Here is a 23,424-nt window from a genome sequence, read left to right as displayed (position 1 = left end):
TGTTGTGTAGTAATATGCCAGGGAGATATGTATACTGTAGCTAAGAAAGTAATACTAAGTGTATGTTGTGTAGTAATATGCCAGGGAGATGTGTATACTGTAGCTAAGAAAGTAATACTAAGTGTATGTTGTGTAGTAATATGCCAGGGAGATATGTATACTGTAGCTAAGAAAGTAATACTAAGTGTATGTTGTGTAGTAATATGCCAGGGAGATATGTATACTGTAGCTAAGAAAGTAATACTAAGTGTATGTTGTGTAGTAATATGCCAGGGAGATATGTATACTGTAGCTAAGAAAGTAATACTAAGTGTATGTTGTGTAGTAATATGCCAGGGAGATATGTATACTGTAGCTAAGAAAGTAATACTAAGTGTATGTTGTGTAGTAATATACCAGGGAGATATGTATACTGTAGCTAAGAAAGTAATACTAAGTGTATGTTGTGTAGTAATATGCCAGGGAGATGTGTATACTGTAGCTAAGAAAGTAATACTAAGTGTATGTTGTGTAGTAATATGCCAGGGAGATATGTATACTGTAGCTAAGAAAGTAATACTAAGTGTATGTTGTGTAGTAATATGCCTGGGAGATATGTATACTGTAGCTAAGAAAGTAATACTAAGTGTATGTTGTGTAGTAATACGCCAGGGAGATATGTATACTGTAGCTAAGAAAGTAATACTAAGTGTATGTTGTGTAGTAATATGCCAGGGAGATATGTATACTGTAGCTAAGAAAGTAATACTAAGTGTATGTTGTGTAGTAATATGCCAGGGAGATGTGTATACTGTAGCTAAGAAAGTAATACTAAGTGTATGTTGTGTAGTAATATTCCAGGGAGATATGTATACTGTAGCTAAGAAAGTAATACTAAGTGTATGTTGTGTAGTAATATGCCAGGGAGATGTGTATACTGTAGCTAAGAAAGTAATACTAAGTGTATGTTGTGTAGTAATATGCCTGGGAGATATGTATACTGTAGCTAAGAAAGTAATACTAAGTGTATGTTGTGTAGTAATATGCCAGGGAGATATGTATACTGTAGCTAAGAAAGTAATACTAAGTGTATGTTGTGTAGTAATATGCCAGGGAGATGTGTATACTGTAGCTAAGAAAGTAATACTAAGTGTATGTTGTGTAGTAATATGCCAGGGAGATATGTATACTGTAGCTAAGAAAGTAATACTAAGTGTATGTTGTGTAGTAATATGCCAGGAGATATGTATACTGTAGCTAAGAAAGTAATACTAAGTGTATGTTGTGTAGTAATATTCCAGGGAGATATGTATACTGTAGCTAAGAAAGTAATACTAAGTGTATGTTGTGTAGTAATATGCCAGGGAGATATGTATACTGTAGCTAAGAAAGTAATACTAAGTGTATGTTGTGTAGTAATATGCCAGGGAGATGTGTATACTGTAGCTAAGAAAGTAATACTAAGTGTATGTTGTGTAGTAATATGCCAGGGAGATGTGTATACTGTAGCTAAGAAAGTAATACTAAGTGTATGTTGTGTAGTAATATGCCAGGGAGATGTGTATACTGTAGCTAAGAAAGTAATACTAAGTGTATGTTGTGTAGTAATATGCCAGGGAGATGTGTATACTGTAGCTAAGAAAGTAATACTAAGTGTATGTTGTGTAGTAATATGCCAGGGAGATATGTATACTGTAGCTAAGAAAGTAATACTAAGTGTATGTTGTGTAGTAATATACCAGGGAGATATGTATACTGTAGCTAAGAAAGTAATACTAAGTGTATGTTGTGTAGTAATATGCCAGGGAGATATGTATACTGTAGCTAAGAAAGTAATACTAAGTGTATGTTGTGTAGTAATATGCCAGGGAGATATGTATACTGTAGCTAAGAAAGTAATACTAAGTGTATGTTGTGTAGTAATATGCCAGGGAGATATGTATACTGTAGCTAATACTAAGTGTATGTTGTGTAAGTAATACTAGCTAAGTAATACTAAGTGTATGTTGTGTAGTAATATTCCAGGGAGATATGTATACTGTAGCTAAGAAAGTAATACTAAGTGTATGTTGTGTAGTAATATGCCAGGGAGATATGTATACTGTAGCTAAGAAAGTAATACTAAGTGTATGTTGTGTAGTAATATTCCAGGGAGATATGTATACTGTAGCTAAGAAAGTAATACTAAGTGTATGTTGTGTAGTAATATTCCAGGGAGATATGTATACTGTAGCTAAGAAAGTAATACTAAGTGTATGTTGTGTAGTAATATGCCAGGGAGATATGTATACTGTAGCTAAGAAAGTAATACTAAGTGTATGTTGTGTAGTAATATGCCAGGGAGATATGTATACTGTAGCTAAGAAAGTAATACTAAGTGTATGTTGTGTAGTAATATGCCAGGGAGATATGTATACTGTAGCTAAGAAAGTAATACTAAGTGTATGTTGTGTAGTAATATGCCAGGGAGATATGTATACTGTAGCTAAGAAAGTAATACTAAGTGTATGTTGTGTAGTAATATGCCAGGGAGATATGTATACTGTAGCTAAGAAAGTAATACTAAGTGTATGTTGTGTAGTAATATTCCAGGGAGATATGTATACTGTAGCTAAGAAAGTAATACTAAGTGTATGTTGTGTAGTAATATGCCAGGGAGATATGTATACTGTAGCTAAGAAAGTAATACTAAGTGTATGTTGTGTAGTAATATTCCAGGGAGATATGTATACTGTAGCTAAGAAAGTAATACTAAGTGTATGTTGTGTAGTAATATGCCAGGGAGATATGTATACTGTAGCTAAGAAAGTAATACTAAGTGTATGTTGTGTAGTAATATGCCAGGGAGATATGTATACTGTAGCTAAGAAAGTAATACTAAGTGTATGTTGTGTAGTAAGCTATTAGTTGCCCATGTGCGTCACCCTAATAATTTGGTCAATTTTCCCTTCATAATTTAGCCTACTGTTCTGACTTGGTAGCCTATATCCTGTTTTAGAGAAATGTCATCATCAAATATTGTAAGAGCTTTTTCATTGTCTGCTTATATGCCCCTTTATTTATTCAACGGTTTTGACCTGGTGTACAGGGAGAACACTGTAAGAACGGCCCATTTTCTGAATTCTGTCGCCGTACATTTCAAAAGTGCAAATAGTTATATTGACTACGTCCATCCATGCTCGCTCATTAATGTCTTAAATTCAATTACGGATAGTCTCTTATCGTGCTCGCCGTCCCCGTATGTCATGGTTTGCACATCTCAATTGTCAGTAGAAACCACATTTGTTTAAGCAAGTCAGCCATATCAGCAGTTTTTTTAAAGGCAGTAAATGAGGCTGAATTAACTGTTTCGCTGCCAGACAAAACTCTGCTGATATCAAGGTGTAGCAGTGTAACATTTAATTGTGCATTACAGCTGGCTAACTAGCAAGCTAACCCATGGTCATAGTATCCAGTACCACAAGTTCCCCCGTCAGATACTACGTTGAAGTTGTACCCATCGCAAACTACAGTCGCCAGTTTTAATTAATAAAAAATGTTTTGTTTTTTGTTTTTTACTAAGGTAACTTGAATAAATGAGTTCTTTAAGCTGAGGAGCTAGCAATCTGCCTCCAGCTCGGACAGAATCTACTGCCAGCCAAGCAAAACGTATCAATATAGATGACAGACACATCGTGCGTTGTTATTTTTTTCATGATTAAAAAAATATATATATAGTTTTTTAAAATTACAATATAAAATCAAAAAAAACATAGGACATCACTACACATAAAATAACATTACAAGTAGAAAAAAAAATCACAAGAATTGACTTTTAAAAGTTAAAGTAACTCAAATTAAATAAAGGCCAGGGGTCACAGGTGAAAATAGAATAAAGTGTTTTTGTTGTTATTCATTAATTCTAGAGATTTTTTTAGATATTGTTTTTCAAGTGGTCTGCCACTGATGTCCCGAACAGTGGTCTGCCACTGATGTACCGAACAGTGGTCTGCCACTGATGTCCCGAACAGTGGTCTGCCACTGATGTACCGAACAGTGGTCTGCCACTGATGTACCGAACAGTGGTCTGCCACTGATGTACCGAACAGTGGTCTGCCACTGATGTATCGAACAGTGGTCTGCCACTGATGTACCGAACAGTGGTCTGCCACTGCGAGGATGATCAACTGTCCCTCCTGTCTCCCTCCTGTCTCCCTGTCGCTCTGTCTTAGGCGTCTCACAGTACAGACGTTGCAATTCATTGCCCTGGCCACATATGCAGTCCTCATGCCTCCTTGCAGCATGCCTAAAGCACGTTCACGCAGATGAGCAGGGACCCTGGGCATCTTTCTTTTGGTGTTTTTCAGAGTCAGTAGAAAGGCCTCTTTAGTGTCCCTAAGTTTTCATACCTGTGATCTTAATTGCCTACCGTCTGTTAGTGTCTTAACGACCGTTCCACAGGTGCATGTTCATTCATTGTTGATGTTTCATTGAACAAGCAGGGAAACAGTGTTTAAACCCTTTACAATGAAGATCTGTGAAGTTATTTGGATTTTTATGAATTATCTTTGAAAGACAGAGTCATGACAATTGGACGTTTCTTTTTTTTTTTTGCTGAGTTTATTACATCTTTCATTAAATACATCAATACATGGGTCTTATTGATGAAATGAAAAATGTAAATACTTACCTTCACAGTAACTTCACAGTAACTTCACAGTCACACACTAAAACACGTGAATGATAGTCTCCCCTTCTTTATCACAGAAAAGGCATACTTTAAGTCCATGAATTTAGACAACAAGTTATTGCAAGGGTATATTTTGTCAAAGATTTTAAAGTGAATTTCTTTTACTGTATTTGCTATACAAAATTTGTGAGGGAGCAACCAAGCTTTCTTCCATTCAATTTCAGTTATATATGCATTCAAGACGAATTACCCTCCAGGAGTTAAAATGTTCTTGTGAATTTGTTATTACATTTCTGATCCAGCAGGGGGCAACCTTCTAACATAAATTGTGCATATATCTCGACATGTTCTCCAAAACACTAATGAGATTTCATTAATTGAGTAAGTTCTGAAGGTATTGCTTTGAAAATTAAATTAAATTGAGTAATAGATATGCTTTCCATAAATAATTAAATTATTTATAATGTATTGGTAAGTTATATGTTTCTAAGACCTTTCTATAATAGAGAGTATATTTCCTTCTTTATCAAATAAATCAAGCACAAATATAATATTTCTTTCAAACCACTTAGGGAAGACTTGTTTTTAACAACAATATCTTTGTTGTTCCACAGAAGGGCCTTGTGAAGGGAGAAGTTGTGGACATTAACATAGTTTCCAGGCTAAAAGGGCTTGTTAGTGAAGTTTGATGGGTAATTTTGCTAGGGAACAGTTGCACTTCCACAAAAATGTAAGACCACACAATTTGATAACAATATGACGGGGAATGAAGTACCATAAAGATTCAGAGTTAAACATATTTTTATCCAGTTTAATTTAAAGGTGTTGTTGATATCAATGAACTCTAGTACTTCAAGCTCACCATCAGCTCTTTGGTTTGATATTACAGACTACTCAGATTTGTGTTGTTTATTTTTCCCATATAAAGTCTAGGAAAGTGTTGTTGATTTCCTTGCTGGTTTGATCAGCTACACATAGGGAAAGGGCAGGGTAGACAAACGTGACAGACGCTCTGCTTCGGACAGTAAAACCCTTCCAATGGTAGAGAGGGTCACGCTGGAGCCAGTTATTAAAGAATGATTTCCTTTCATCTTTGAGAGAACGGACAATATGGTTTTTTCGCCACTAAATATTTCACATTAACTTTCGCTGGAATATTCTCAAACAGGTCATTTGAGTTATGCAGGGACAATATGGTTTTTTCGCCACTAAATATTTCACATTAACTTTCGCTGGAATATTCTCAAACAGGTCATTTGAGTTATGCAGGGACAATATGTCACATTTCTTTAAGTTAAGTTCCAGACCAGAAGCTGAAACCTAATTAAATATAGGATAAATAAATGAGAGAGAATGATTTGATAGTATTAAGTGCAATAGCAACTTGATCCTTGTCTTTTGGAAGCAGAGTTGTATCATCTGCTAACTGATATTGAATTATAATTCCGGGTTGTTCAAAATGCTAATAGATATTCTACAACTAAAAGGAATAAGAAACCTGAAACAGGAAAACCCTGGCGAATACTACGGTGAATATTATATATTTTAGATGTGTTACGATTAATCATAATATAACTATTCATATCTTTATAAAAACATATTGATAACAGAGAAAGAGCTAGTCCCGAAACCAAAAGTGTATAACAAATGTATTAGAAATGTGTGTTCTATTGTGTCAAATGCTTTACAAACGTAGAGGGATAAAATAATAGCCTTCGAGTGTCAAGAGTCTATGTGAATGCAGGTAAGGCGGAGTCAGGCGCAGGACACGGACTCAAGAACCAAAACAATAGTCCATGACGGAGAACAAAATAGTCCAGCTCACACATAAAGACAACTAAACATGAACAAACAAGCACAAAAACCATGGGGGAACCAGAGGGTTAAATAGGGAACAATAATTATGGAATGGAAACCAGGTGTGTACAATAAAGACAAAACAAATAGAAAATGAAACGTGGATCGCTGGCGTCGGGACCAACTTCGGCGGAAATCGTGACATGGAGTCACTTAAACGAGCGTTGTCAGTCAACTCTAAAACTAACCCAATGTTACAGCTGGTGTGGTGACCATTCATGAAACCAGTTTAGATGTCATTAATAAGGTCGTTTAGATCCATTTTAAGTCTATTAGCATATGCTAAAGTTGTCCATTTATAATCTGTATGTAATAATGCAATAGGTATTTAATTATCTATGAACAGGGGATCTTTACCCCTGGCTCTATGGTAGTAATCATCTCACCATTAGCTAGGCATTCTTGGAACATGTTGAATACTGGTTCCATTAAATATTCCCAAAAGTCTATATAAAATTCCACAGAATGACCATCTGTCCCAGGTCCTTCATTAGATTTAAGAGCATCTCTAATCTCTACTATAGAATAGAAATACCATCTGTCCCAGGTCCTTTATAGATTTAAGAGCATTTCTAATCTCTACTATAGAATAGAAATACCATCTGTCCCAGGTGCTTTGCCCTTCTTCATAGATTTAAGAGCATCTCTAATCTCTACTATAGATTAGAAATACCATCTGTTCCAGGTCATTCTTCATAGATTTAGGAGCATCGCTCATCTCTACTATAGAATAGAAAGACCATCTGTCCCAGGTGCTTTATAGATTTAAGAGCATTTCTAATCTCTACTATAGAATAGAAATACCATCTGTCCCAGGTCATTCTTCATAGATTTAGGAGCCTCGCTCATCTCTACTATAGAATAGAAATACCATCTGTTCCAGGTCCTTCTTCATAGATTTAAGAGCATCTCTAATCTCTACTATAGATTAGAAATACCATCTGTTCCAGGTCCTTCTTCATAGATTTAAGAGCATCTCTAATCTCTACTATAGATTAGAAATACCATCTGTCCCAGGTGCTTTATAGATTTAAGAGCATTTCTAATCTCTACTATAGAATAGAAATACCATCTGTCCCAGGTCCTTCTTCATAGATTTAAGAGCATCTCTAATCTCTACTATAGAATAGAAATACCATCTGTCCCAGGTCCTTCTTCATAGATTTAAGAGCATCTCTCATCTCTACTATAGAATAGAAATACCATCTGTTCCAGGTCCTTCTTCATAGATTGACCACGACCATTCTCTTGCCTGTCCACGACCATTCTCTTGCCTGTCCACGACCATTCTCTTGCCTGTCCACGACCATTCTCTAGCCTGTCCACGACCATTCTCTAGCCTGTCCACGACCATTCTCTTGCCTGTCCACGACCATTCTCTAGCCTGTCCACGACCATTCTCTTGCCTGTCCACGACCATTCTCTTGCCAACCCCTTTGGATTATTATACATTGTAAGACTCCAACCATCTGCCTCCTTGATATTAATAGATATAAGAGCATCGCTCATCTCTACAATAGAAACTCCTCTTCACATATGGACTTGAACTCATCAGAAATAACATGACCAAGGACATGTTTTTTAAAAGGTTCACATTCTGTTCCATTAAATTATATGTATACAGATGTTCATAGAAAGAATATACAGGTCGAGATGATGTTAAGGTCTTTACAAGGTGTTGTCAATATTTAAGACAGATTTTGTCTTATAGTTCTTTTTTTTTAAGAGCAAAACAATATCTTGTGTTTTTCTCACCCTCGTCGACCCATCTTGCATCTACATCTAATAAAAGCCCCTTTAGCGAAATCAATGTTCATTTGATCTAGTTCTATTCAAGATTCAAATCTGTTTCATCCTCTGCTTGAAAGGGTATCCTTTTCTAAAAGAACATTCCATTCATTCATAAGCTCATCTTTAAAACATTTTTTGCTTCTTTAGTTCATTACTGTGTAATGGCGATGGATCTTACTTGGAAGATCAATATTTCCCAGTATTTCTCATGCGTTGATTCTAAATCATTTGAGTTAAACGAGTCTATAATCAAGTTCTTTATGCTCTTGTACACACTGTAAAATTGGGAGATAAATGAGAAACAAATCAATTCTGAATCTTCCGATCAATGACATTTTACACCAGGTTTATTCGTTACATGTTGTACTACAGAAGAACCATGTATCGATCCCTGTCAGTTTCACTGCAAAACGAGCTGTCACTATTCTGAGATCGTTTTTATCTAAGTCTATCAAGGCGTTATGTTTTCAGCGCGTGGATCGGAGATGAGACGACCGCTCTGTGTGTGATTAGCCATGCCTTAAGCGCGCTGCTTCGTCGGTTGTCAGGCAACAGGAAACGCCCGACGTTAGCCTCCCTGACTCCGTAAGGTTTAGCATCACTGAGGAACGGAAAGCAACAGGAAACGCCCGACGTTAGCCTCCCTGACTCCGTAAGGTTTAGCATCACTGAGGAACGGAAAGCAACAGGAAACGCCCGACGTTAGCCTCCCTGACTCCGTAAGGTTTAGCATCACCGAGGAACGGAAAGCAACAGGAAACGCCCGACGTTAGCCTCCCTGACTCCGTAAGGTTTAGCATCACTGAGGAACGGAAAGCAACAGGAAACAGGGACCAATAACATCAACAACACACTCTCTAAGTTGAGAAGTTTATCAGGAAAACATGGCTGACACAGATCCAGTTTGTTTAGTAAGTTAATGTTTTATTATGTAATATGTTTATTGGCTAACGTTAGCTAGCTAGACTTTTACACTTGGATATGATTTATTTGATGAAGTTGCCTGCCAGTTGGTTAGTGTTAACTGCCTGGCTAGTTAGATATTTAACGTTAGCTAGTTGTGTCTAACAGGTTTATGTTGGGGGGGGGTAAAACACAGCTTCTTACAATGATACTGTATCTATTACTGAAAGTAAGCTTTAATGTCTACTCTCATCCTCAGGCTTCACTGATTTACTTCATGGGTGAGAAGTTCTACAGGCGATCCATACACACAGCCGAGTACTACCTGAAGATGTACAGCAAGGATCCTGTTCTGTTGTTTTTTAAAGGCTTTGGGATACTAATGGAAGGTACAACCGTATATTTGGACTCTTTCGTGTATTGACTCAACATTGTTGATGGCAGATTCTGTCATTTGACTGAGACTAGGCTATACACGAGAGGAGCATGGTCACTACCGGTATGCATTATTCAATGGTAGGTCGAACCCAGGAGGCCATGAGAGAGCTGGAGCAGGTGAAGGACAAGCCGACTGTGGCCATATGTTCCAGCATGGCTCTTATCTGTGCACACAAGCAAAGTGACATGATTGGTGAGTGGGTGGATAGGCCTAAATTTAACGGTCTGTTCCAATAGGCTAATCTTCTAGTTGTCCTTAGCCTCAAACAACCTCCCATTCCTTTTGTTTGATATGAAATGGCAGAGTATCAGGCTACGTGTTATGTAAAGTGTGTTTATCTCTTGTCTGCAGATCACGAGGCTGTGGCAGCCCTGGAGACCCACGTGAGGAATATCCGTAAGAAGGCGGGAGAGAAGCCTCTGTTCTATGGAGCCCTGTTCCTGTGGCTGTTGGGCCACGTTGACAAGGCCAAAGACTACATTGACAAGATACTGAAGATATCCAAGTCCTCAAAAGAGGTCCGTACCCATGCATGACACCAGTATTATTCAGCTGTTATTTAGGCTCATATGAAGCTATATAGTATGATTTCAAACATAGCACTTGAAAATTCAGGTTTACTAAAGTGCATGACAAAATCTATGAATGATATTTTCTGTAGTTCCAAAGTAATACCGTGCTTTTGGTCAGTGGACATTGTGGTGAAACTCTAGTTGTTCCTCTCGTTGCCAGGGGTCCATCCTGAAGGGCTGGGTGGATATGAACTCCGAGGATGAGTTTCAGAGGAACAACGCTATCTGCTACCTGGACGGAGGAGGGCAGCACTCCAGGGATGTGTTCGGCATGATGGGAAAGGTACCACAATGCACAGCAGCAGCTCTCCCTTTGGTTCACTGATTCTAAACTATTCTTATAAAAGTATTTGTTTGAGAGGCTACAGCTGTGATGGTTGGCTGTAGGCACAGCAGTCCAAGGAAAAGTTACCTAACATGTGTTGATAATTGAATTTAACCTGATGGTTTCTATTCCTTGTGTCACAGGCCAAGTGCTTTATGAACCAGCATAACTTCACTGGATCCCAGCAGGTGGTGAATCAGATAGTGACCTCCCACTCAGACTTCCTCCCTGGTCTGATGCTGAAGATGAAGCTGTTCCTGGCTCTACAGGACTGGGAGCAGGCCCTGGATACAGCTGCTAGGTAACTAGGACTCCTGATCCCTAACCCTACGAGACTGGCTAGCTGTTGTTATACGTAGTTATAGTTATACTATATTGGTATACTGTAACTCAACCGTGAACCACTGTTCTTAGTGATGAATACATCGCTGTTATACAGTCCCTGTCAAAAGTGTGAACACCTACTCTTTCCAGGATTTTTCTTTCTTTTTTCTATTTTCTACATTGTATAATAATTGTGAAGACATAAACTATGAAATAACAAATATGGAATCATGTAGTAACCAAAAAAGTGTTAAACAAATCCAAATATTTTATTTGAGATACTTCAAAGTAATCACCCTTTGCCTAGATGAAAGCTTTTCACACTCTAGGCATTCTCTCAACCAGCTTCATGAGGTAGTCACCTGGAATGCATTTCAATTAGCAGGTGTACCTTGTTAATTTGTGGAATTTTGTGTGAATCAGAGTAGTTGAACGGCTGATCTCCGCATGTGTGGTTCCCACTGTGAAGCATGGAGGAGGAGGTGTGATGGTATGGGGGTGCTCTGCTGGTGACACTGTCAGTGATTTATTTAGAATTCAAAGCACACTTAACCAGCATGGCTACCTCAGCATTCTGCAGCGATGCGCCATCCCATCTGGTTTGCTCTTAGTGGGACTATCATTTGTTTTTCAACAGGACAATAACCCAACACACCTCCAGGCTGTGTAAGGGCTATTTGACCAATAAGGAGAGTGATGGAGTGCTGCATCAGATGTCTTGGCCTCCACAATCACCCAACCTCAACCCAATTGGGATGAGTTGGACTGCAGAGTGAAGGAAAAGCAGCCAACAAGTGCTAAGCATATGTGGGAAATTTCGGAAAAGCATTCTAGGTGAAGTTGGTTGAGAGAATGCCAGGAGTGTGCAAAGCTTTCATCAAGGCAAAGGGTGGGATACTATGAAGAATCTAAAATATAAAATATATTTGGATTTGTTTAATCACCCTGTCATCTCAGATTTTGAAATTATGCTTTACAGCCAAAGCAAGACAAGTGTTTGTGTAAGTTTATCGATAGCCTAGCATAGCATTATGTCCAGCTAGCAGCAGGAAGCTTGGTCACGAAAATCTGAAAAGCAATCAAATTAACCGTTTACCTTTGATGATCTTCGGATGTTTTCACTGACGAGACTCCCAGTTAGACAGCAAATGTTCCTTTTGTTCCATAAATATTATTTTTATACCCAAAATACCTCCTTTTGTTGGTCACGTTGTGTTGAGAAATCTACCGGAAATAGCGGTCACGGCAACGCTGAAAAAAAATCCATAAATTATGTCCATAATATCGACAGAAACATGGCAAACATTTTTTATAATCAATCCTCAATGTGTTTTTCAAATATCTATTTGATAATATATCAACCGGGACAGTTGGCTTTTCAGTAGGAGCGAGAGAAAAAACATTTTATGCAAGAATCACTCTGAGAGCCCTCAGCTGGCCACTGACGCAATGTAGTCGTTTACACTCATTCTTCAAAATAAAGGCCTGAAACTACGTCTAAAGGCTGTAGACACCTTAGGGAAGCCACAGAAAAAGGAATCTGGTTGATATCCCTTTCAATGGGCAATAGGGATGCATAGAAAGACAGGGGTTTCAAAATAAGAGTCACTTCCTGATTGGATTTTTCTAAGGATTTCGCCTGCAATATCAGTTCTGTTATACTCACAGACAATATTTTTACAGTTTTGGAAACTTTAGAGTGTTTTCTATCCTAAGCTGTCAATTATATGCATATTCTAGCATCTGGTCCTGAGAAATAGGCGGTTTACTTTGGGAACGTTATTTTTCCAAAAATAAAAATAGTGCCCCCTAGTTTCAAGAGGTTAACACTTTTTTGGTTACTACATGATTCCATATGTGTTGTTTCATAGTTTTGATGTCTTCACTATTGTTCTACAATGTAGAAAATAGTAAAAAATATAAAGACACACCCAGGAATAAGTAGGTGTGTCCAAACTTTTGACTGGTATCGCATATTTTATTCAGGATTTTACAACAAGATGGGCGGAATCTGAACGCTATCCAAGTTCTCGCCATCCATACCATTGTGAGGGATGGGGATCTGGTCAAGGTGAGTTCAGTATATGGCGCTACATGCTGTAGTACAGTAGCATCGTATAACCAGACTGATGAATGCTGTAGCCAAACAGAATGGAAGCTGGTAACACTTCCTGGTGGTTGTACGAGACTGGTAATACAGTAGATACAATTTTATTTTTTGTCCAAACAGCCACTGTGGCAGGTACATTTAAAAATCTGCCAGCCACTCAGATTTATTTACAAGTAAAATTATTTTTCTTCCGCTAAAATTACACCAACCAAACACAAGGAAACCCGGATGAGCCTGCTTTGTAATGTTTCTAAAGCAATCAAAGTAATGTGGCATAATTAAGCGATAAGGCCCGAGGAGGTGTGATATATGGCCAATATACCACGGCTAAGGCCTGTTCTTATGCACGACGCATTGCAGAGTGCCTGTACACAGCCCTTAGCTGTGGTATATTATATCACAAACCCTTGAGGTGCCTTATTGCCGTTATAAACTGGCTACCAACATAATTAGAGCAGTAAAAATAAATGTTTTGTCATAACCGTGGTATACGGTCTGATGTACCACGGCTGTCAGCCAATCAGCACTCAGGGCTCGAACCACCCAGTTTATGTTTAATGAAAAAATGTGTGACCCGAACCTTTTAACCAAAATATCACAGATGAGAAAAATGTTCACCTGTCCCTTTAATAAATCCTCTGAAGGATCCTAAAATGACCCAAATCAAAACTGCCTGCAGCTCAGGACCTGAAGCAAGGATATGCATTTTCTTGATACCATTTGAAAGGAAACACTTTGAAGTGTGTGGAAATGTGAAATGAATGTAGGAGAATAAAACACATTAGATCTGGTAGAAGATAATACAAAGAAAAAAACATGCTTTTATTGTACCATCATCTTTGAAATGCAAGAGAAAGGCCATACTGTATTATTCCAGCCAAGGCGCAATTTACAATTTGGCCACTAGACGGCAGCAGTGTATGTGCAAAGTTTTAGACTGAGCCAATGAACCATTGCATATCTGTTCAAAATGTTGTCTCAAGATTGCCCAAATGTGCCTAATTGGTTTATTAATACAGAACTGTGCACTCTCCTTAATCAATAGCATGGTATTCACTGTAATAGCTACTGTAAATTGTACAGTGCAGTTAGATTATCAAGAATTTAAGCTTTCTGCCCATATCAGATATGTCTATGTCCTGGGAAATGTGTTACTTACAACCTCAATCCCATTAGCCTACATTAGCGAAACGTGTTACTTACAACCTCAATCCCATTAGCCTACATTAGCCTAATGTGTTACTTACAACCTCAATCCCATTAGCCTACGTTAGCCTAATGTGTTACTTACAACCTCAATCCCATTAGCCTACGTTAGCCTAATGTGTTACTTACAACCTCAATCCCATTAGCCTACTACATTAGCACAACCGTCCCGTGGGGGAACAGCGAGGGCAGGGCGTTACGTGGTAGTGTGACTCGAGCCATGTTTGTGTCTGTGTGATTGGGTCTAGTAAAAGCGTGATCTTCTCTTCCCAAGTAGTGGAAACTCAAACATTAAAAAACACCCTAGCTTGTGAAAAAATAAAAATAAATAGCCAAGAAACAAGGACAAAGAATCAATTCAGTTTCACTTTCAAGTAAATTAGACCAAGTTGTATGCGTGTGAGCAGTGCTTCTTAAAATGAGTCTTTCACTTGTACTCAGCTCCCAGTCAGGTAGAGTTGTAGCGCGGGGTGGGGTAGTCTATACGATTCGTCGTTCTTTGACATTGTGCAATTTAATTTACCAGCTATGAAACAAAATGGCAGAAATACTTTGAAAACAGCTACTGCGGCATTTATTTTACTATACATGTGATCATACTTGACTTTTTATTCACAAATGTGAGTGAATCGCCTTGGAGCCCTGACCCAACCGCCAACGTGGCTGGTGAAATATACATCTTTATATGCCAATGCTAAATTCTGCCGTTTGGCAGATGTCAATATTAGGAGCTGATGGTTATGTTACGTTTGTAGGCCAAGGAACATCTGCAGGCCCTGGTTAGTGCAGCAGAGGTCTCAGAGCCATGCTCCCCCGGTCTCCACGTCAGTCTCACCCAGCCCATCAGCAGACTGGTAAGTAATTTAGCTGAGTTTAGTGGGGTGGTATGTGATGCACCAGGGACCCATCAGTCACATACACATGGTTAAGATGTTAGTGCGAGTGTTGCTTGTGCTTCTAGTTCCGACAAGTGCAGTAATAACCAACAAGTAATCTAACTAACAATTCCAAAACTACTGTCTTATACACACAAGTGTGGGGATAAAGAATATGTACATAAAGATATATGAATGAGTGATGGTACAGAGCGGCAAAAGATACAGAACAAACATGGATGGTATGTAAACAAAGTGGCATAGTTAAAGTGGCTAGTGATACATGTATTACATAAAGATGCAGTAGATGATATAGAGTACAGTATATACGTATACATATGAGATGAATAATGTAGGGTATGTAAACATTATATTAGGTAGCATTGTTTAAAGTGGCTAGTGATATATTTTACATAATTTCCCATCAATTCCCATTATTAAAGTGGCTGGAGTTGAGTCAGTGTGTTGGCAGCAGCCACTCAATGTTAGTGGTGGCTGTTTAACAGTCTGATGGCCTTGAGATAGAAGCTGTTTTTCAGTCTCTCTGTCCCAGCTTTGATGCACCTGTACTGACCTCGCCTTCTGGATGATAGCGGGGTGAACAGGCAGTGGCTCGGGTGGTTGTTGTCCTTGATCATCTTTATGGCCTTCCTGTAACATCGGGTGGTGTAGGTGTCCTGGAGGGCAGGTAGTTTGCCCCCAGTGATGCGTTGTGCAGACCTCACTATCCTCTGGAGAGCCTTACGGTTGTGGGCGGAGCAGTTGCCGTACCAGGCGGTGATACAGCGTGGCATCGCAGTCGTGGGTGAACAGGGAGTACAGGAGAGGGCTCAGAACGCACCCTTGTGGGGCCCCAGTGTTGAGGATCAGCGGGGTGGAGATGTTGTTGCCTACCCTCACCACCTGGGGGCGGCCCGTCAGGAAGTCCAGTATCCAGTTGCACAGGGCGGGGTCGAGACCCAGGGTCTCGAGCTTGATGACGAGCTTGGAGGGTACTATGGTGTTAAATGCCGAGCTGTAGTCGATGAACAGCATTCTCACATAGGTATTCCTCTTGTCCAGATGGGTTAGGGCAGTGTGCAGTGTGGTTGAGATTGCATCGTCTGTGGACCTATTTGGGCGGTAAGCAAATTGGAGTGGGTCTAAGGTGTCAGGTAGGGTGGAGGTGATATGGTCCTTGACTAGTCTCTCACAGCACTTCTTGATGACGGAAGTGAGGGCTACGGGGCGGTAGTCGTTTAGCTCAGTTACCTTAGCTTTCTTGGGAACAGGAACAATGGTGGTCCTCTTGAAGCATGTGGGAACAGCAGACTGGGATAGGGATTGATTGAATATGTCCGTAAACACACCAGCCAGCTAGTCTGCGCATGCTCTGAGGTCGCGGCTGGGGATGCCGTCTGGGCCTGCAGCCTTGCGAGGGTTAACACGTTTAAATGTTTTACTCACCTCGGCTGCAGTGAAGGAGAGTCCGCATGTTTTGGTTGCAGGCCGTGTCAGTGGCACTGTATTGTCCTCAAAGCGGGCAAAAAAGTTATTTAGTCTGCCTGGGAGCAAGACATCCTGGTCCGGGACGGGGCTGGTTTTCTTTTTGTAATCCGTGATTGACTATAGACCCTGCCACATACCTCTTGTGTCTGTGCCGTTGAATTGAGATTCTACTTTGTCTCTATACTGACGCTTAGCTTGTTTGATTGCCTTGCGGAGGGAATAGCTACACTGTTTGTATTCGGTCATGTTTCCGGTCTCCTTGCCCTGATTAAAAGCAGTGGTTCGCGAATGCTGCCATCAATCCATGGTTTCTGGTTTGGGAATGTTTTAATCGTTGCTATGGGAACGACATCTTCAACGCACGTTCTAATGAACTCGCACACCGAATCAGCGTATTCGTCAATGTTGTTATCTGACGCAATACGAAACATATCCCAGTCCACGTGATGGAAGCAGTCTTGGAGTGTGGAATCAGCTTGGTCGGACCAGCGTTGGACAGACCTCAGCGTGGGAGCTTCTTGTTTTAGTTTCTGTCTGTAGGCAGGGATCAACAAAATGGAGTCGTGGTCAGCTTTTCCGAAAGGAGGGCGGGGCAGGGCCTTATATGCGTCGCGGAAGTTAGAATAGCAGTGATCCAAGGTTTTGCCAGCCCTGGTTGCGCAATCGATATGCTGATACAATTTAGGGAGTCTTGTTTTCAGATTAGCCTTGTTAAAATCCCCAGCTACAATGAATGCAGCCTCAGGATGTATCGATTCCAGTTTGCAAAGAGTCAAATAAAGTTCGTTCAGAACCATCGATGTGTCTGCTTGGGGGGGAATATATACGGCTGTGATTATAATCAAAGAGAATTCCCTTGGTAGATAATGCGGTCGACATTTGATTGTGAGGAATTCTAAATCAGGTGAACAGAAGGACTTGAGTTCCTGTATGCTTTTGTGACCACACCACGTCTCGTTAGCCATAAGGCATACGCCCCCGCCCCTCTTCTTACCAGAAAGATGTTTGTTTCTGTCGGCGCGATGCGTGGAGAAACCAGCTGGCTGCACCGACTCCGATAGCGTCTCTCCAGTGAGCCATGTTTCCGTGAAGCAAAGAACGTTACAGTCTCTGATGTCCCTCTGGAATGCTACCCTTGCTACCCTTGCTCGGATTTCATCAACCTTGTTGTCAAGAGACTGGACATTGGCGAGAAGTATACTGGGGAGTGGTGCACGATGTGCCCGTCTCCGGAGTCTGACCAGAAGACCGCTACGTTTCCCTCTTTTACGAAGTCGTTTTTTTGGGTCGCCGGCTGGGATCCATTCCGTTGTCCTGGGTGAAAGGCAGAACACAGGGTCCACTTCGCGAAAGTCATATTCTTGGTCGTACTGATGGTGAGTTGACGCTGCTCTTATATTCAGTAGTTCTTCTCGACTGTATGTAATGAAACCTAAGATGACCTGGGGTACTAATGTAAGAAATAACACATAAAAAAAACAAAAAACTACAGAACATCTGGGGCTTAACCCTGAAGACCTGGGGCTGACAGGGGGGGGTTTAGCCCTGAAGACCTGGGGCTGACAGGGGGGGTTTAGCCCTGAAGACCTGGGGCTGACTGGGGGGTTTAGACCTGAAGACCTGGGGCTGACTGGGGGTTTAACCCTGAAGACCTGGGGCTGACTGGGGGGTTTAGCCCTGAAGACCTGGGGTTGACTGGGGGGTTTAGCCCTGAAGACCTGGGGCTGACTGGGGGGTTTAGCCCTGAAGACCTGGGGTTGACTGGGCGGGGTTTAGCCCTGAAGACCTGGGGCTGACTGGGGGTTTAGCCCTGAAGACCTGGGGCTGACTGGGGGTTTAACCCTGAAGACCTGGGGCTGACTGGGGGTTTAACCCTGAAGACCTGGGGCTGACTGGGGGTTTAGCCCTGAAGACCTGGGGCTGACTGGGGGGGGTTTAACCCTGAAGACCTGGGGATGACTGGGGGTTTAGCCCTGAAGACCTGGGGCTGACTGGGGGGTTTAGCCCTGAAGACCTGGGGCTGACTGGGGGTTTAACCCTGAAGACCTGGGGCTGACTGGGGGGTTTAACCCTGAAGACCTGGGGCTGACTGGGGGGTTTAGCCCTGAAGACCTGGGGCTGACTGGAGGGGTTTAGCCCTGAAGACCTGGGGCTGACTGGGGGTTTAGCCCTGAAGACCTGGGGCTGACTGGGGGGTTTAGCCCTGAAGACCTGGGGCTGACTGGGGGGTTTAACCCTGAAGACCTGGGCTGACTGGGGGTTTAACCCTGAAGACCTGGGGCTGACTGGGGGTTTAGCCCTGAAGACCTGGGGCTGACTGGGAGGGTTTAGCCCTGAAGACCTGGGGCTTACTGGGGGGTTTAACCCTGAAGACCTGGGGCTGACTGGGGGTTTAGCCCTGAAGACCTGGGGCTGACTGGGGGGTTTAACCCTGAAGACCTGGGGCTGACTGGGGTTTTAACCCTGAAGACCTGGGGCTGACTGGGGGTTTAACCCTGAAGACCTGGGACTGACCGGGGGTTTAACCCTGAAGACCTGGGACTGACTGGGGGAGTTTAGCCCTGAAGACCTGGGGCTGACTGGGGGGTTTAGCTCTGAAGACCTGGGACTGACTGGGGGGTTTAACCCTGAAGACCTGGGGCTGACTGGGGTGTTTAGCCCTGAAGACCTGGGGCTGACTGGGGGTTTAATCCTGAAGACCTGGGGCTGACTGGGTGGGTTTAGCCCTGAAGACCTTGGGCTGACTGGGGCGTTTAGCCCTGAAGACCTGGGGCTGACTGGGGGTTTAGCCCTGAAGACCTGGGGCTGACTGGGGGTTTAGCCCTGAAGACCTGGGGCTGACTGGGGGGTTTAACCCTGAAGACCTGGGGCTGACTGGGGGGTTTAACCCTGAAGACCTGGGGCTGACTGGGGGGTTTAACCCTGAAGACCTGGGGCTGACTGGGGGGTTTTAACCCTGAAGACCTGGGGCTGACTGGGGGGCTTTGCCCTGAAGACCTGGGGCTGACTGGGGGCTTTGCCCTGAAGACCTGGGGCTGACTGGGGGGTTTAACCCTGAAGACCTGGGGCTGACTGGGGGCTTTAGCCCTGAAGACCTGGGACTGACTGGGGGGCTTTAACCCTGAAGACCTGGGGCTGACTGGGGTGTTTAGCCCTGAAGACCTGGGGCTGACTGGGGGGTTTAGCTCTGAAGACCTGGGACTGACTGGGGGGTTTAACCCTGAAGACCTGGGGCTGACTGGGGTGTTTAGCCCTGAAGACCTGGGGCTGACTGGGGGGTTTAGCCCTGAAGACCTGGGGCTGACTGGGGGGGTTTAGCTCTGAAGACCTGGGACTGACTGGGGGGTTTAACCCTGAAGACCTGGGGCTGACTGGGGTGTTTAGCCCTGAAGACCTGGGGCTGACTGGGGGGTTTAATCCTGAAGACCTGGGGCTGACTGGGTGGGTTTAGCCCTGAAGACCTTGGGCTGACTGGGGGCGTTTAGCCCTGAAGACCTGGGGCTGACTGGGGGGTTTAGCCCTGAAGACCTGGGGCTGACTGGGGGGTTTAGCCCTGAAGACCTGGGGCTGACTGGGGGGTTTAACCCTGAAGACCTGGGGCTGACTGGGGGTTTTAACCCTGAAGACCTGGGGCTGACTGGGGGCTTTGCCCTGAAGACCTGGGGCTGACTGGGGGTTTAACCCTGAAGACCTGGGGCTGACTGGGGGCTTTGCCCTGAAGACTTGGGACTGACTGGGGGTTTAGCCCTGAAGACCTGGGGCTGACTGGGGGGAGTTTAACCCTGAAGACCTGGGGCTGACTGGGGGGGTTTAACCCTGAAGACCTGGGGCTGACTGGGGGGGTTTTGCCCTGAAGACCTGGGGCTGACTGGGGGGGGGGGGGTTCAGAAGCATAAGGCTGTGTTGCATATCTCCATACGCTGTGCTCTCCTGACGCCAAATAAACAACACTTCCTAATATTAATTCAATGGATTGTGGTCAGTAAACCCATGGAAAATGTATATTAATATTATTTTACCTTTATTTACAGTTGAAGTCGGAACAAATAGACAGACATGTTATAGAGATGTCCTACATACATACAGTTGAAGTCAGAAGTTTCCATCCACTTAGGTTGGAGTCATTAAAACTAGTTTCCATCCACTTAGGTTGGAGTCATTAAAACTAGTTTACATCCACTTAGGTTGGAGTCATTAAAACTAGTTTACATCCACTTAGGTTGGAGTCATTAAAACTAGTTTACATCCACTTAGGTTGGAGTCATTAAAACTAGTTTACATCCACTTAGGTAGGAGTCATTAAAACTAGTTTCCATCCACTTAGGTTGGAGTCATTAAAACTAGTTTACATCCACTTAGGTTGGAGTCATTAAAACTCATTTTTCAACCACTCCACAAATTTCTTGTTAACAAACTATAGTTTTGGCAAGTCGGTTAGGACATCTACTTTGTTCAAGACACAAGTAATTTTTCCAACAATTGTTTACAGACAGATTATTTCACTTATAATTCACTGTATCACAATTCCAGTGGGTCAGAAGTTATATACACTAAGTTGACTGTGCCTTTAAACAGCTTGGAAAATTCCAGAAAATGATGTCATGGCTTTAGAAGCTTCTGACAGGCTAATTGACATAATTTGAGTCAATTGGAGGTGTACCTGTGGATGTATTTCAAGGCCTACCTTCAAACTCAGTGCCTCTTTGCTTGACATCATGGGAAAATCAAAGACCTCAGAAAAACAAATTGTAGACCTCCACAAGTCTGGTTCATCCTTGGGAGCAATTTCCAAACGCCTGAAGGTACCATGTTCATCTGTACAAACAATAGTACGCAAGTATAAACACCATGGGACCACGCAGCCGTCATACCGCTCAGGAAGGAGACACGTTCTGTCTCCTAGAGATGAACGTACTTTGGTGCGAAAAGTGAAAATCAATCCTAGAACAACAGCAAAGGAACTTGTGAAGATGCTGGAGGAAACAGGTACAAAAGTATCTATATCCACAGTAAAACGAGTCCTATATCAACATAACCTGAAAGGCCGCTCAGCAAGGAAGAAGCCACTGCTCCAAAACCGCCATTAAAAAAGCCAGACTACGGTTTGCAACTGCACATGGGGACAAAGATCGTACTTTTTGGAGAAATGTCCTCTGGTCTGATAAAAAATTGTGGGCAGAACTGAAAAAGTGTGTGTGAGCAAGGAGGCCTACAAACCTGACTCAGTTACACCAGCTCTGTCAGGAGGAATGGGCCAAAATTCACCCAACTTATTGTGGGAAGCTTGTGGAAGGCTCCTGAAACGTTTGACCGAAGTTAAACAATTTAAAGGAAATGCTACCAAATACTAATTGAGTGTATGTAAACTTCTGACCCACTGGGAATGTGATGAAAGAAATAAAAGCTGAAAGAAATCATTCTCTCTACTATTATTCTGACATTTCACATTCTTAAAATAAAGTGGTGATCCTAACTGACCTAAAACAGGGAATATTTACTAGGATTAAATGTCAGGAATTGTGAAACTGTGTTTAAATGTATTTGGCTAAGGTGTATGTAAACTTCAGACTTCAACTGTAACTAGGCAAGTCAGTTAAGAACAAATTCTTATTTACAAGGAGCATTGGTGGCAAATCTGATGCCTGAACGGTAAAGAACATTTAGCCGCTCGAGAGCACCCTGAACTGCCGATCTATAAATTATGTCTCCGTAATCTAGCATGGGTAGGATGGTAATCTGAATCAGGGTTAGTTTGGAAGCTGGGGTGAAAGAGGAGTGATTACGATAGAGGAAACCAAGTCTAGATTTAACTTTAGCCTGCAGCTTTGATATGTGCTGAGAGAAGGACAGTGTACTGTCTAGCCATACTCCCAAGTACTTGTATGAGGTGACTACCTCAAGCTCTAAACCCTCAGAGGAAGTAATCACACCTGTGGGGAGAGGGGCATTCTTCTTACCAAACCACATGACCTTTGTTTTGGAGGTGTTCAGAACAAGGTTAAGGGTAAGAGAGAGCTTGTTGGACACTAACAAAGCTTTGTTGTAGAGAGTTTAACACAAAATCCGGGAGGAGCCAGCTGAGTACAAGACTGTATCATCTGCATATAAATTATTAGAGAGCTTCCTACTGCCTGAGCTATATGGTTGATGTAAATTGAGAAAGAGCGTGGTGCCTAGGATCGAGCCTTGGGGTACTCCCTTGGTGACAGGCAGTGGCTGAGACAGCAGATGTTCTGACTATACACTGCACTCTTTAAGAGAGGTCGTTAGCAAACCATCCCAAAGACCCATCAGAGACACCAATACTCCTTAGCCGGCCCACAAGAATGGAATGGTCTACTGTATCAAAAGCTTTGGCCAAGTCAATGAAAATAGCAGCACAACATTGTGCTTAGAATCAAGGACAATGGTGACATAATTGAGGACCTTTAAGGTTGCTGTGACACATCCATAACCTGAGCGGAAACCAGATTGCATACCAGAGAGAATTCTATAGACATTAAGAAAGACAGTCAGTTGATCTTCGACTAGATTTTCCAACACTTTTGATGAACAGGGCAAAATAGAAATAGGCCTATAACAGTTAGGATCAGCGAGATCTCCCCCTTTAAATAAAGGACGAACTGTGGCTGCCTTCCAAGCCATGGGAACCTCCCCAGAGAAAAGACAGGTTAAAAAGGTCAGAGAAAGGCTTGGCGATGACAGGAGCAGCAACCTTAAAGAAGAAAGGGTCTAAACCTTCTGACCCGGATGTTTTTTGGGGTCAAGTTTATGGAGCTCCTTTAGCACCTCGGACTCAGCGACTGCCTGCAGGGAGAAACTGCATGTTGGTGTGGGCTAACCTGTGGTTGGCTGGTGTGGGCTTGGTGTGGGCTAACCTGTGGTT

At 42.2% G+C, this 23,424-nt stretch overlaps 1 protein-coding gene across 4 annotated transcripts in view; it reads left to right on the top strand.

The window, feature by feature from the left end:
- Positions 1-8,823: 8,823 nt before the first annotated feature.
- LOC115123702 (tetratricopeptide repeat protein 21B-like) overlaps positions 8,824-23,424 on the top strand; it is a 147,804-nt gene continuing 133,203 nt past the window's right edge. For all 4 annotated transcript variants that reach the window (XM_065019213.1, XM_065019211.1, XM_065019212.1 and 1 more), the window contains exons 1-8: positions 8,824-9,207; positions 9,459-9,588; positions 9,720-9,830; positions 9,990-10,156; positions 10,371-10,493; positions 10,679-10,836; positions 12,846-12,930; positions 14,931-15,029. In XM_065019213.1, coding sequence (XP_064875285.1) covers positions 9,181-9,207; positions 9,459-9,588; positions 9,720-9,830; positions 9,990-10,156; positions 10,371-10,493; positions 10,679-10,836; positions 12,846-12,930; positions 14,931-15,029 — 900 coding nt within the window. In that variant the 5' untranslated portion in view covers positions 8,824-9,180. The remainder of the gene's footprint in view (positions 9,208-9,458; positions 9,589-9,719; positions 9,831-9,989; positions 10,157-10,370; positions 10,494-10,678; positions 10,837-12,845; positions 12,931-14,930; positions 15,030-23,424) is intronic.

The sequence above is a fragment of the Oncorhynchus nerka genome, linkage group LG6, assembly GCF_034236695.1.
Source record: "Oncorhynchus nerka isolate Pitt River linkage group LG6, Oner_Uvic_2.0, whole genome shotgun sequence".
Classification (NCBI taxonomy): Eukaryota; Metazoa; Chordata; class Actinopteri; order Salmoniformes; family Salmonidae; genus Oncorhynchus; species Oncorhynchus nerka.
Note: the sequence above shows the minus strand (reverse complement) of the source record. Positions and strands in the feature narration are given on the sequence as shown.